Source organism: Cyprinus carpio, chromosome B7, assembly GCF_018340385.1.
Source record: "Cyprinus carpio isolate SPL01 chromosome B7, ASM1834038v1, whole genome shotgun sequence".
NCBI lineage: Eukaryota > Metazoa > Chordata > Actinopteri > Cypriniformes > Cyprinidae > Cyprinus > Cyprinus carpio.
This window is the reverse complement of record NC_056603.1, coordinates 23,475,337-23,489,882: the sequence shown is the minus strand read 5'-3', so window position 1 is coordinate 23,489,882 and position 14,546 is coordinate 23,475,337. Positions and strand designations below refer to the sequence as shown.

At 38.0% G+C, this 14,546-nt stretch overlaps 1 protein-coding gene across 3 annotated transcripts in view; it reads right to left on the bottom strand.

The window, feature by feature from the left end:
- sorcs2 (sortilin-related VPS10 domain containing receptor 2) overlaps window positions 1–14,546 on the bottom strand; it is a 145,306-nt gene that overhangs the window by 18,219 nt on the left and 112,541 nt on the right. For all 3 annotated transcript variants that reach the window (XM_042728028.1, XM_042728029.1, XM_042728030.1), the window contains exons 4-8: window positions 12,175–12,339; window positions 11,208–11,281; window positions 9,133–9,197; window positions 7,776–7,894; window positions 5,054–5,143 (exon numbers count right to left, since the gene is read on the bottom strand). In XM_042728028.1, the coding sequence (XP_042583962.1) occupies window positions 5,054–5,143; window positions 7,776–7,894; window positions 9,133–9,197; window positions 11,208–11,281; window positions 12,175–12,339 (513 nt within the window). The remainder of the gene's footprint in view (window positions 1–5,053; window positions 5,144–7,775; window positions 7,895–9,132; window positions 9,198–11,207; window positions 11,282–12,174; window positions 12,340–14,546) is intronic.

Below are 14,546 nucleotides of genomic sequence, written 5' to 3'. Positions count from 1 at the left end.
ACAAAAACAGAGAAGCAGAAAGATACCACACAAGAAGATTAGAACCTCATGTAAAGATAAAAGTGAAATAAGTTCAATGCAAATGACAGTTTCAGTTTTCTCAGCAGGTACAAAAAATTAACATCATGATTCGTTCGGGCTTGCATCTTTGTGTGAAGAGAGATAGAAAACGCTTTCACTTGTGCTTAACAAACACAAAAAAGAGCTGCATATAAATCCATGGTGATTATATTTAGTTGCTTTGAAATGAAAAGTTTATTTTGAGCTGCTATGAAAAACTGAGTTGGAACATGAACTGTGTAGGGACAGATTTAGATTAAATGAAAGCATGAACAATTAATGAATCCATCCTATAATTAGCTCTTCTGATTTGCCTTTAAAAAATACCGAATCAACATTAAGCTCCTCGGTTTTGGTAGCTTAGATGCATATAGCCGGGCGCTGTGGCAATGACTGGGTCAGGACGGGGGAGTTTGTCACCATGTTGTTCTTCCCGATAAAGTGAAAGTGGGTCACATTAATTTAGGCACAAAGATGAAGGGTACAAGCTCAAGCCCCCAGCTGAATTCATTCATAAGAACTTAAGTGAAGAGCTAGCAAAGTCCCTGAAGCACTGTGCACAGCTTCAATGTGCTTCAGAGACCAAATTCTAAGGCTATTTCTCACTTATGTCCCACTAACAGCAGTTTAGAGGCACTGAACCCCCTCTGTGAGAGGTCAGTTACACAACACCTGTTTACTATGAGAATTATAGGATAGAATAGGGAACATAAGGATAAACCAACACACAAAGCATCTCTAACTACTTGCGTGTGTGCATGTGTATATGGACCAACGTATCTTTACTGTACATGCAGCTTCTATATAAAGAATAATAAAGAGGCTTTATGAGTAATATATCCTTACTACATATGCAGTATAAATAGTGTATGTCTTCTATCAGCTTCATTAAAGTCAATTATTATGACATGATTCAAACAATTTCAGTCAGAATTAAAAAGATTTTTTTGTTAGAATTAAATAGCCAGACAATTTCATATTTCTCTGTCGTTTTTCACTTCCCAAAAAAGACAGGAGGCTTTTCTAATGCAACATAATGATGCACATTAGTTGTATAACTGACGCTGCATCTGTCTATTTTATAATTCTTGTGGTGCCACAGAGCATGACGGAAAATGTGGTCTGGTCTGTCTCCTCATAACCCGCCTAAATGAGTTGTTTTCTGGCAAGATTTATCACTATTTTTCATCAAAACACAAAATGCATGCAAACAAAATGGTACCATCAACATTCACAATTCCAGCTTATTATGATCAATGACCCAACTTGGAAAGTCTTGGCTTAAAGAAAGTTAAAAAAAACTTCATGAACAACTCTTCCAACTCACTGTCATAGAGACTTCTAATCCTGTTTCATCCCTATGTTCTCTTCCTTCCTAAAATATCTTTCTATATCCACACACAAACACTTCTGAAAAGTACCAATTTCCCCAGAAGGCTTAGACTATTCTGATGAAATGAATGCAAATATTGAATTTCAGAGAAGCTCTTATATAGAGGGGAGTGCAAATGTGTACATGGCTTTACAGACATTATTTCAAACTGAATGTACCCTTTTACCAGTCTTAGTTGTCAGGAGGTTCATGATGACATCTGAAGACAAGCAATCACAAATCGTAATAGCTGACTGATTGCTTCCACGTTTGCTATGTAATTTTTCGATCAGATTTGGAGATGGTACTGAACACGTCTTTTGTCTAGAACTGCACTGTAATTCCTGGCTGTTGATTTGAGGTCAAATATGAACAGCTCATCATCTTTTAGTTAGCTGTGCATTAAAATTTTAACGATGAGGTCATCTTCCAACCAAGGCTTACACAAGACAATGAAGTCATCGCTGTGAAACACAGCCGCTGAAAGTTCCCCTGGAGAGAGTGGAAGTTTTAACCGTGGATTATAAGATCATCTAAACATGCACACAAACAGCAACAAGAACAACAGAGTAAGAGGATTAGAACAGGAAGCTATAAGTGAAGCACTTGCGTTTTCTTTTTAAGTCTTACATTCTACTGGCTGGATAGGTCCTGTCTTTGTCTATCATACTGTGTGACAAGACACTCAGGTCCCCAGTACTGATAACAGCACTATCAGAACTTAAGACAGCACTATCCATCTGTCTCTGACAGCGGGCACAAGACCCCTATCAGCCATGACACAGCTGCAGGACATTTGTGTCTCTGCCTACAGCCACAATCCCTGAGTGCATTATCAGCAGGCTGACTGAGTGTCTAAGAAGGAAGGGATAGGTAACAGTATGAATGGATGGATGGAAAGACAGGAAATCTGTATAGAAAAAAAGAAAGAAATGAAATGGCATATTAACACTCTCTGTGTCTGGTGGAATTGTTGTGCTCCAATAATGGTGCATTTGAATTCTGTTCATGCGGTTTCATTCCTGAAGCGGAGAAACAGGTCTTAATTGGCCAAAATCAATAGTATTGTTTCTATTCACAGTGTTCTTCAAGTAAAAGAACACTGGGCCTTTTAAAGTGATTCTGTGTGGTTCGGGGGGATTGCAGTTGGATTGCAATACCAACATTTATCTAAGCCGAAACATTTAAAGAAGGCTTGCAAAATTACAGATGCGTCACAAAGTCACATTTTCCAGTATGGCGTCGTTTCTCAAGTGCACTTAATGATTGGAGACCAAGTTGATTGAAATGTGTCTACTGAAATTTGACATGATAATGTTATTTGTTCATTTAAGATGGGCTGATTGACTCCTGAAACAGACTGGCACACTTTTTCTTTAAAGGGACAGAGCACCCAAAACTGAAAACTTTGCCCCAAATTTCTCCATTTCTTTATGTGTTCCACAGGTATCAAGTCATGCAGGTTTGGAACTAAATGATGGTGAGTAAATGATGATACAATATTCATTTTTGGGTGAACACCCCCCCCCCCCCCTTTTAATAAAAAGCAGCTTATTCATTTTTTTTATCTTTAGTTCTTCAGATATAGCAAGCTTTACTTCATGCTAATTTCTAAAACATTAAACAAACAAAAATCAGCTGAGAAGAGCTTTAAAAGTTTGAAAGGGAAAAAAAAGAAAGAGAAGCGGCACTTAGCCATTTAGTGCCCTAGGTGTGTTACAACAAACAATTCGTCCCACTGGAGCCATGGACCATGATTAATCCATAACATAAAGAAAGGAACTTCAGGAGAGATCTGAGACTGCATACTGGAATTGGGTTTTGCATTTTTCAAAAGGTTTTCAATTATTCACTGTGGAAAATATGGGCACAACATCAGCCAACCCCATCTCTCTCACACACTCCTGCTCTCTTCTGGGTTCTTGAACCGGGTGTCTAAAATTTGACCTATCTGCTCAGTCAAGCGACAAGCAACTAAAAGAGCAGAGCAAAAAGGGTCTAGAGAGGGGAAAAACAGCAATAATGCTTTAACCCACAAAATGTCACCACGGAGGGAAATGATAAATATATCCGTTCTAAATAGTCACAAAAACCCTTGCATGTTCACTTGAAGGCACTGAGCGAATGAATATATAGCATGTTCAACTTCTACAGTAATTAAATCAAGGCTTTTATCCTTTGCCATTAAGGCGAATGCCTGGTAATCTGGGGCATCTTTCTTAGTAGTACTCTTCTCTTACACTTTTCTCTCTCTCTCTTTCACTCTGTCACAGTGAATCAAAAGTTACAAAAGCCACAAACACCATCTACATCACATCCCCTACACCCTCCCTCCTTTCCCTGCCTCTCTCTGAGGTGAAATATACATGAAGCAGGCCCCTCTGGCCTCCACTCCAATCAATGTTATTCAATTACAGTCAGCCAGCATTTTACTGAAGCACTCCCTTGGGTTAGAGCCACAGACAGCCTGGTCAGTCATCAGCTGTAACCCTTAGCCAGCTGTCTTCTTTCGCCGGCATATTACTGCCATACATCACGGTTCCTCAGTATGTTAAACCCACATCTGAGTTGTAATAGTGTAGTGTTTCAATGCTAGACACCAACTGTGCTCTTCAGTTCATACATATTGCTGCAATACGTCATAGTCAGTCTCCGGCTTTAAAGTGAAATCCACAACAGCTGCAGATGATAAAAGAACAATAACCACCTTCAAACAGTAATTCACATTTGGTACATAGTTCATGACAAAAACAGCAGTAACTTAACACAAAACTAAACATGCACATGATGCTGCTACAGTAGATGTTAGTAAAAAGCCCCAAACTTAATCTTAGTATTTTTAACATTTATACACCAGTTTCACAGTTTTTTCACTCCGTTTGTCTTTGTTTGCCAGTTTTGGACACGTGGACAGTCTGTGCATTAGTTGTGGGTATTTTTCAGTGACTATTACTGCAAGTTACATTAGTACACCAGTAGGTGGCAACAAATGACTGTCTTCATAAGTGAATCACTGAATTATTCATTTAACAGATTTGTTCAAACTCAGTGATTTATTCAGCAATTAAACAAACAACTGTCTTCATGATTCAGCCATTGAATCATTTACTCAACCAATTTGTTCAAAAACACTGATTTATTCAGGAACGAAACACCACTGCTACGTTAATTCTGCTAAAATGCCTATTTTCTTTTGTGCAGCAACAATATACTGGCAACAATGTGTCTAAAAATATCACTCAAGGCTACTTAATATTAACATCTTAATATTAATTTGTTTACTGAACTGCTATTTAAAAGGAATATCACTCTTGTAATTGTTGTTAGTTTTAATAAAAAAAACTGATATGTGTCTTAATATGTGTGATACTGTTTAATTTACGGTGTTGTGATTGAATAAGATTAAATAGCAGAAAGTTATAACAATATTTTAAACAAACAATATAGAAACACAATATTAAACATCAGTTTGCATTGCAGTATAATTAGCACAAAAAGTTTCTTGTAAACTACAAAACATTTTAAATGTATTATTATTAAATTATTTGTTTTTGCAATGACCCAAAAATGATTTCATATTAAATACTAGTCATTTTATAGAAATATTTCTGAAGACTGTACCTTTGGAAGGGCATATTTAGGGAATCTCATCTGAACAAATTCATTCCTTCGATATGAGACATAATACTTGGTTCGATTTCCTGTAGTTACCTAAAAAGAAAAAAAGAAAGAGAGACAGTGTGTTTTTATTTCACTATCCCAATGATGGGGTCTTGTCTTCAATGTCAGCAATTTTAAAAACAAATCACTCTCACTTTCCTATTCATCCTTTGCCATCTCAATTCAAGTTGATTTTACCTAGCTACTATTATCCCAACAGATTCAGTCTCTAATAGCACTGAATCAGAATCTCTGTCTGTTGGTCTCTAGTTCACATAAATTGTGTCCAGTCTGAAACAGCATGACTCTGACCGAACACAAACATTTCACACACTGTAGTCCTGTTCCTCAAGGGCATATCTAAATTCCTTTTCAACAGCTACAATCCCTTCAAAAAACACCTGAGCAGGTGAGGGAGGTGTGTGGTGGGGGAGAGTGAGAGAAATGAATACAGAACGAGCAAATGTCCTTGAGTCATTGGCTAATTATAAAAGATTAAAGGAATAAAATTTAAAAAGGGAGATAAGGGAAAAGCATTACTCTAGTTCAAAATAAGGAATGTGAGACCAAAATTATTATTAAATGTTACAAAAAAAACTATATATATATTTAAAGGGTTAGTTCACCCAAATATTAAAATTATGTCATTAATGACTCACCCTCATGTCGTTCCAAACCCGTGAGACCTCCGTTCATCTTCGGAACACAGTATAAGATATTTTAGATTTAGTCCGAGAGCTTTCTGTCCCTCCATTGAGAATGTATGTACGGTATACTGTCCACGTCCAGAAAGGTAATAAAAACATCTTCAAAGTAGTCCATGTGACATCAGAGGGTCCGTTAGAATTTTTTGAAGCATCGAAAATACATTTTGGTCCAAGAATATCAAAAACTACGACTTTATTCAGCATTGACTTCTCTCCCGGGTCTGTTATGAGCGCGTTCACCTCACATCCGGTTCGCGAACGAATCACTCGATGTAACCGGATCTTCTTGAACCAGTTCACCAAATCAAACTGAATCGTTTGAAACGGTTCGCGTCAACAATAAGCATTAATCCACAAATGACTTAAGCTGTTAACTTTTTTAACATGGCTGACACTCCCTCTGAGTTCAAATAAACCAATATCCCGGAGTAATTCATTTACTCAAACAGTACACTGACTGAACCGAGCCAGATAACGAACGAAACATTGACTCGTTCTCGAGTCAAGAACCGTTTCTGTCGGACGCGTCCGATTCGAGAACCGAGGAGCTGATGATACTGCGCATGGGTGATTCAGACTGACACACAGCGCGTCTGAACTGAACTGGTTCTTTTGGTGATTGATTCTGAACCGATTCTGTGCTAATGTTATGAGCGCGGGTAAACCGAAGGCTTCAATCAAGGGCAATCATCGCCAATGAAGTCATTACGTCGAGCGCAAAAGAACTGGTGAACCGTTTTCGGCAACCGGTTTATTGAATCAAACTGTCCGAAAGAACCGGTTCGCGGAGAAGAACAGAACTTCCCATCACTACCGGTGATCCGAAAACCGATGCAACCGGTTCTTGACTCAAGAACGAGTCAATGTTTCGTTCTTTATCTGGCTCGGTTCAGTCAGTGTACTGTTTGAGTAAATGAATTACTCCGGGATATTGATTTATTTGAACTCAGAGGGAGTGTCAGCCATGTTAAAAAAGTTAACAGCTTAAGTCATTGGTGGATTAATGCTTATTGTTGACGCGAACCGTTTCAAACGATTCAGTTCGATTTGGTGAACTGGTTCAAGAAGATCCGGTTACATCGAGTGATTCGTTCGCGAACCGGATGTGAGGTGAACGCGCTCATAACAGACCCGGGAGAGAAGTAAATGCTGAATAAAGTCGTAGTTTTTGATATTTTTGGACCAAAATGTATTTTCGATGCTTCAAAAAATTCTAACGGACCCTCTGATGTCACATGGACTACTTTGAAGATGTATTTATTACCCTTTTGGACGTGGACAGTATACCGTACATACATTCTCAATGGAGGGACAGAAAGCTCTCGGACTAAATCTAAAATATCTTAAACTGTGTTCCGAAGATGAACGGAGGTCTTACGGGTTTGGAACGACATGCGGGTGAGTCATTAATGACATAATTTTAATATTTGGGTGAACTAACCCTTTAATTTTGGTAACTTTTAATAATAATTTACAAAATAAACCCTTTTAAGTTAATACAAGACCCCTAAAAGTGCCAGCATTGTGTTTATCAGAAGTAATTTTTATTTTATATATAATTTTATATGAATTTTCATAAAAACATATTCAAAGAATCATGAAAAAATATATTTCTACACAAATACTAAGCAGCAAAATGTTCAAAATTTATGATAATAAGAAATGTTTCTTGAACACCAAATTAGCATATTGCAATAAAGCATCATGCATCACTGAAGACTGGAGTAAAATATATAGATATATTATATAAATAAATATAAAGATATATTAAAATGCATATTGTAATGATATTGTAATAATATTTCACAATATTACTTTATTTTTGATAATTACAGATTTGGTGAGCAATAGGGACAACATTAAAAAAAATTTATGTATAAGGTGATAATCTGCTAAACTCTGTAATGTCTGAATGAATCGGTATGAATAAATATGTACATACATCATATGTTAAGATTTGTAACACATCATTTTACCTTCACAAATATGTATTCATCTTGCACTGAGAGGGAATTGTGGTCAATCTTCCCCAAGAACTGTGCTGTCACCATTTTATCAGAGCAATTTTGTATGAGACATGTCACATAAAGGTATCCTGGTGAAAGACAGAAAACACACACAAAAAAGGCTCAGAGGAAAAGTGAAGGTAACAATTTGACTTTCAAAAGTTTGAAAGGAATTTCATTTCTATGTCTGATCATACAGCTTTTGTAAGTGAGTGTTTGGAAGCCATTCCAAGGGTGAATGGGGTGAAAGATATCTGCAAAAAAAAAAAAAAACAAAAAAAAAAACATGGAGCTCTTAACAAAATTAACTGAAGCTGATCCTCACTGGGCACATTGCTTTGATCCAGAATGGCAGGAAATTAATTATGGGAAAATGCCCTGTCGCAATGGCCTTTTTGTTTAGAATCTCACACAATAGCTGGCTCAGCAACCTCTACAAAACACACACACACACATTAATCAATTCTCCAAACGTGCATAAAATATGACAACCAATTGGAAAATGATGAAAAAATTAGAGGAGACTGCATAGTCCAAACATCTTGGCCAAAGGTTACATATCAAAGTGGGGAACTTAATTGCTATTCTCATAATGTTGTTTCCTCTCATTTTCTTTATGGTTTTATTTTTTGTTATTAATTTTAGGCAAACAAATGGGCAGACTACTTCACTGAAGAGGACGAATGGTTAATCAAAGCAGTACAGCAGAGAAATTCATTAAAAAGCAATTAGAATGGCTGAGCGCTTTGCTTCTGTCTTCTGTCAAACAAGGTCAGACGTGTGCACACACACACACACACACACACACACACACACACGCACACACAGCACATCCTATGAGAGGTTGGAGGAGCCACTGAGCTGAAGAAAAAACACTTGAGGTCTGCATCTGTCAGTGTGACACAAGCCCAACAGATAAAGAGTAAAACCACAAATGAAAGTTCATTTATCAGAAGAGGGGCTTGATGTATGTGTCCAGTGTGATTTTCTCATACTGGTTAGACACAACTCTCACCTCCCTTAGGGGTTGAGTGTGTGTTTGTAGGTTGCAATGTGACTGTCAGGTGGTGTTTAACCTTCACTGGCTTGAGTGTGATAGAGCTGTGTGCAACAGTTTGCATCTGTACGCCTGGTCTCTTTCACACACACAAACACACAAGCCTTACAAAACAGCTCAGCCAGGAGGAATTTCTCTGAAAGAGGTTTGTTTGAATGAGGCAAAACTGAAACCCTAAAACATCCCATCTGCCCTTGTTCGCAGTGGTTTGATGCGGTATGTAAAATTGAATTGAAATGCACTGTTCTATAAACACATGAGCTCCCTTACCACCACCGATGTCTTGAATCTCCATATGAACCAAATCAGGATCCACATCCACCGCCGTCACAGCCCTTAAACAAAGCATACAGTTAGTAACACATTGAGAGGATCAAACAAGACCGACTCGCACACAGAAGGACATCTTAAAGGGATAGTTACTCCAAAAATGCAATTTTTTCTGCATCTGCTCACCTTGTTGCTCCAGTGACTTAATTTAACAAAAAATGGAAAGCTTTGAAGCGTGAAAGCTTGTAATCACACACTAAACAGTGACACTTTTCAGAATTTCACATTTTCTGTTCCACAGAAGAAAAAAGTGAAATAATCGTGGGTAAATAATGACAGAATGGATGTCATTTTTGGGGTAACTATCCCTTTAAAACATCCCCTTAGCAGAACCTTCTCAACTATACAGACACATAGAAAGTCCTTGGTTTCAAGGGATGCAGACAGCTCACTGTCAAGTTGTGTTAAACAAAAATGTTTGAAGGTTACTAAACTACTCAGGGAAGTTCTAGCTCAGTAAACCTGCACAAAAACTACATTATTTTACAAGCATTTTAACAAGCAGGAAATTAACAGAACCTTTTAAGAATGTGTGCATTGTTTTGCATGATTTCCTAATTCCTTCCACAGCAGTTTTTATTGGTCAACTGTATACATGTTTGGGGGTTCATCGTTGTTTCAGCTCTGTGTGGGCAATCAGGACTTTGACTGACAATCAATGAAATCTTTAGAATCGGCTGCTGGGCGAGGTTTGTGCTTAACTAGTTTGGGGGAAAAATGTGTTTTAATGTCTATATCTGACAGTGTGCTTTTCAGCTGGAGATAATTGTTCTAAATGCCTGTGATACTTCTAAATCGATGTAAATATTTACAGCAGCATAATAGTTACATAATCCTGCTCTGCATTGATTTATAGCAGATTACTTGACCCTCATGTCTCAACATCACATAATAAGTTGCACTGAGATCAAGACTCCTCTCCTGACCACACTGTACGGACCACCCTCCCAGACAGCATCCCTGTCCATTAAAGCCATGCTGATTTATGCTTTCTCCTCCCAGACCTCCCCTTCTTTTGTTTTATGAGCGAGGAAGCAGACGGGGAGGACGAGAGAGCCACAACCCTTACTATGAACTGATTCTGTCACGTCTTCTGAGGCAGTTCTCTGAGATGTTTTAAAGAGGTCTGGAGACAGTAGAGAGGGAAGGGGTACGACCCTTATCAAACCCCCCGCTGCTGGGGAATAAAGTAAAAACAGCTTCAGATTTACAGTGTCATTGTAAAACCTCCAGCCAAATAAAACATGTGCTGGATGGGGTTTATTATGGCAGATGCTGACAGGGAGCTGACTTTTTCATCTTTTAGCACAATCAACCACAGACAAACTATACTTGTGGTTTTTGTGAATTGTGAATCTGGTAAAGTGCACTGGGAGGATGCACTGGGAGGATGGCACGCAAGCAGAATGGAGCAAAAGATCAGGAAAGAGAGATCAAAAAAGAGAAAGAGAGGGTCAGACAGAAAGACTGGTTGGGGTGGAGAAATAAATCACTTCTGTACAGGATTTCAATCCCAGCTGTGATAGCAGTGAACCATAACCAGGGAGCGAAGGAATGGAAAATAAAAGAAGGGGTTGAATTCCACTAAGAAGGTGGAAGAAGAGGAAGAGGGAACGGAGAGGGAGAAAAGATTAAAAAGAAAGTCTCAGAGGGCAATGTAAAGTTAAAACAAACCATTACTGACACCCAGACTTACTTTCTTCTGTGGAATACAAAAGAAGTTCTTTTTAGCAGAATGTCAATGCTGCTGTTTTCCAATGAAAACAAATGGTGACCATGGTCGCCAATCAACATTTTAAGTGAATAACAGCTCATATTTTAGTCTGTTTCCTATCATATTTCATTAGAAGTCTTACAGACCATCTTAGAAATGTTTTTTTTTTTTTGTGAAGCTTTACAGCCCCTCATCTCCACAGTAGAGTTTTTTCCACAAAAGAGAGTCATATACAGTAGGTTTGAAAAAACATGAGGTTTCTTATACTGTAAGATGAATTTAGAAAAAAATAAAAAATCACCAGAAAACTCTGTCTTTAGTAACACGCTCTTGTAGCACAGTCCATTTGTGACCCAGATCGGTGGAGATATACAGCTGAAAAACAAAGAAAGACGAATAAATCACTATTAACTGTTTCTGGATGCTTGAAGCACTGGTCATAACATTGATTTTTATGCTGGATTTCATTAAAACACACTTTGCAAATTCTCAGGATCATAAGAATTAGATGAGAGATTCATTGCATACTGTATAATGATTAGGTTGTGGAAAACTGTCCATATATACTAATTAAAATCACATATGTTGAGTGTGTGTTTGTGTGTATGCATCTGTCCCCAATTGATCATCCCTATAATGAGATTATATTGATCACCACTTGCATGAAAAATACCCACCAAACTGCACCATAATAATACACACAGACAAATACACACTTTTCATTGTCTTTCCCATGTAATCTTAGAGATGATAAATGCAGCGTGTTGCAAGCAGTGTCTAGGGGTTTTAGCAATTCATCAACCGCACATAAACACACACACACACACACACACACACACACATACACACACACACAGATCTTGCCTCGTTGCTCGCCCAGCCGTTAACAATGTAAACATGCTCTTTAGCAAGAGACAACCATGGCCTGAAGGCCAAACAGTGCTGCTCATAACTCTAATAATGAGGATGCCAATATGCTGGAGAGCAAAAAGCAGAGCCATAAACAAAGCTGGGTGAGAAATGTGTTGAGAACAGTTGGTCAAGGCGCTCAGCCGAGACCTAAATCATTAATACTGAAAAAGCTACAAAGACTAATTCAGGCGGTTGAGCTTGACAAGAAAAGCTACATGCAGCTGGAATTAAGACACGTTATGATCTTGTGAGCAACTGCTTTGGAACTGCCAAAAAACACTGACTTCAATTGGTGTCATTAATAGTCATTTACTCGACTGCATTAATCTGTGTTGGCCAACACTTTCATCACTGACCTTCGCCTCCTTGCTGTAAGCCAAAAGTTTGTCTTCCTCAGATGGATGAAAGAGGAGTGTATCCACGGTGAAGGAGACAGGCTGCCGTTGGAAGGATGAACCCTCATCTGTGCTGATGAAGAGCATCTGGTCACGTTCATTGATGCTGGAGCTCACCAAGATCACCTAAAAAAGCACAATGTCTTCAGTGACTGCATGTCAAGATGTATGTTCGTTAGTTTACACATAATAGACAGTAAAGCATTGCTTCCGGAACATAGATTTGTCTGAGTGAAACCTTTTATCAAAGAATATTTAATTTTATTTTTATATGTGCAATACAAAGTATTTTTGTGCAATATTTAAATATTGCACAAATATATTTTATAATAAATATTTTAGATGAATATGTAATATTTTAATAAAAGAATGTGCAATATTTGATTTTCATATGTGCAATATAAAATATTTTTTGTGCAATATTCAAGGTGCATTTTCTCGCATATATATATATATATATATATATATATATATATATACACACACACACACACACACAGCAAACTGCCCCATGGCATTTATATATTCCTATTGTAAATACATATTCTATGTTGTATTAAATGTAAAAGTCAATATTTAAATATTTAAATATAAAGTAGTTTACAACTTTACGGAACTATATATATATAGTTCCGTAAAGATGTGAACTACTTTATATTACACTCAGACACACACAATTTAACCCACATGGGGCCTTCAGCAACTTCTTAAATTGCACTAATATCTCTGTTCTGTTTTTGTTGCCCAACACATTAAAAAAAATACATGTAGGCTACAAATAAAAGATCAAGAGGAAACATAAAAAAAAAAAAAAAAAAAACAACCAATTAATAAAAAAAAAAACGGAATAAAGTCTATGCCTCTGAATGACCCAGAGTTGTGCGAATTTATAGCTTTCTTGTCAGATGCAGTTCCATTAACCATCTTTAAGTGGCGCTGTTGTCCAACCAAATGCGCAGTGAAAAAACATTCTGGGATCCTCAAGGGGACTGCCAAACAGAGAGACTCTCAAAGGGATCTCTGTGAAACAAGTTATCCATCCCAAAACAAAGACTCTAGGGGAAAAAAGGAAAGAATCTCCTCTCTGTAAAACTTCCCTCTTAAAGCAATAACTCCCAAAGTTTAGCACAGAGCAGCCTTTGTGGTCTGTGGATAAAAGCCATCAAACAACATCCTGCGGCTGTCCCAGAGGAGTACAGCGAGCTGGCAGGGCTGGAAGAGGCTACAAAGGCCGGTCAAACAACATGGGGCAGAATGTGGTGGCCGATGGCGCTTTAAGAGCGTAATCACCAATCTGCGATGATGTCTTCAGAATGTGGTTTTGTCTGTAGGTCATGTAATCAGTTATAGGATAATCTCCTTAAAGATCTCCAACTGGATCCTCTCTTACAATAGGCAAGTCACGTAAGTGTCTTTAAGTAGAATCAAGTTTGGTATGCCTACTCATGATTGGATAAAAGACAATGCGGACAACTCGGAGGATTTATACACATACATGAGAGAACAATCATACCGCTTGTCTCAACATTCCTCTGAAAGTGGCATGTTTAAATGCTTTACCTTTACACAGCATTCATGAAAGAGACCACGTGATCGTATTGACCTAATTACTCATGCTAATTAACAGCAGTAATATTCATCACGCAACAAAGCTCTGAACGAGTCGCTAATTCAAACACTCCGCTGAGTCTTTCAGTGAAGTTGAACTTTGTAAACAGAGGAGCCAGCAAAAGGGACAAACATGTCTGTGTGTACATGTGTGTGTAACTGCTTTTACTCAATGCGCCTCTACTAATTTTGCTTTCCACCCAATTTCATATGCAAATTGGCAGGTTTGATATCCAGTCAGTGCTGAGCGGGAAAATGAGAGGCATAGAGAGATGAAGAGGGGGAGAGAGTGAGAGAGGTCTGTTCTGTGCACCTGAGCTCAGCCACTGGAACAAAAGACAGACTTGAAGAAAACTGACTGCGGCAACAGCAAATTTTCAATACTCAACCGCACAAAGCCGAGGGGAGAATTGTGGAATGCTGTTTGAATGCTGAAAGCTTCTTCTGAAACAACCGAGACCTGCTCGGGTTTGCATTCTGCCTTAGCTCTACCTGATGCACCTCTCAGAGAGAGAAAGAAAAATAGAATTCCCTACAAGAGATGCTTCTTTTAGTGAGAGTCCTCAAAAGACAGTGGGGTCAAGAGACAGTGGCAGAGATGAAAGGCATAGTGCACAAGTCTGTCATCATTTAATCTTTCTCAAGTCGCTCTAAATGGAAACGTGTTTTGTTTCTTTTAAACCAGCAGATCCGGTTCATAAAACTGGTTTAAAAAAACAAAACAA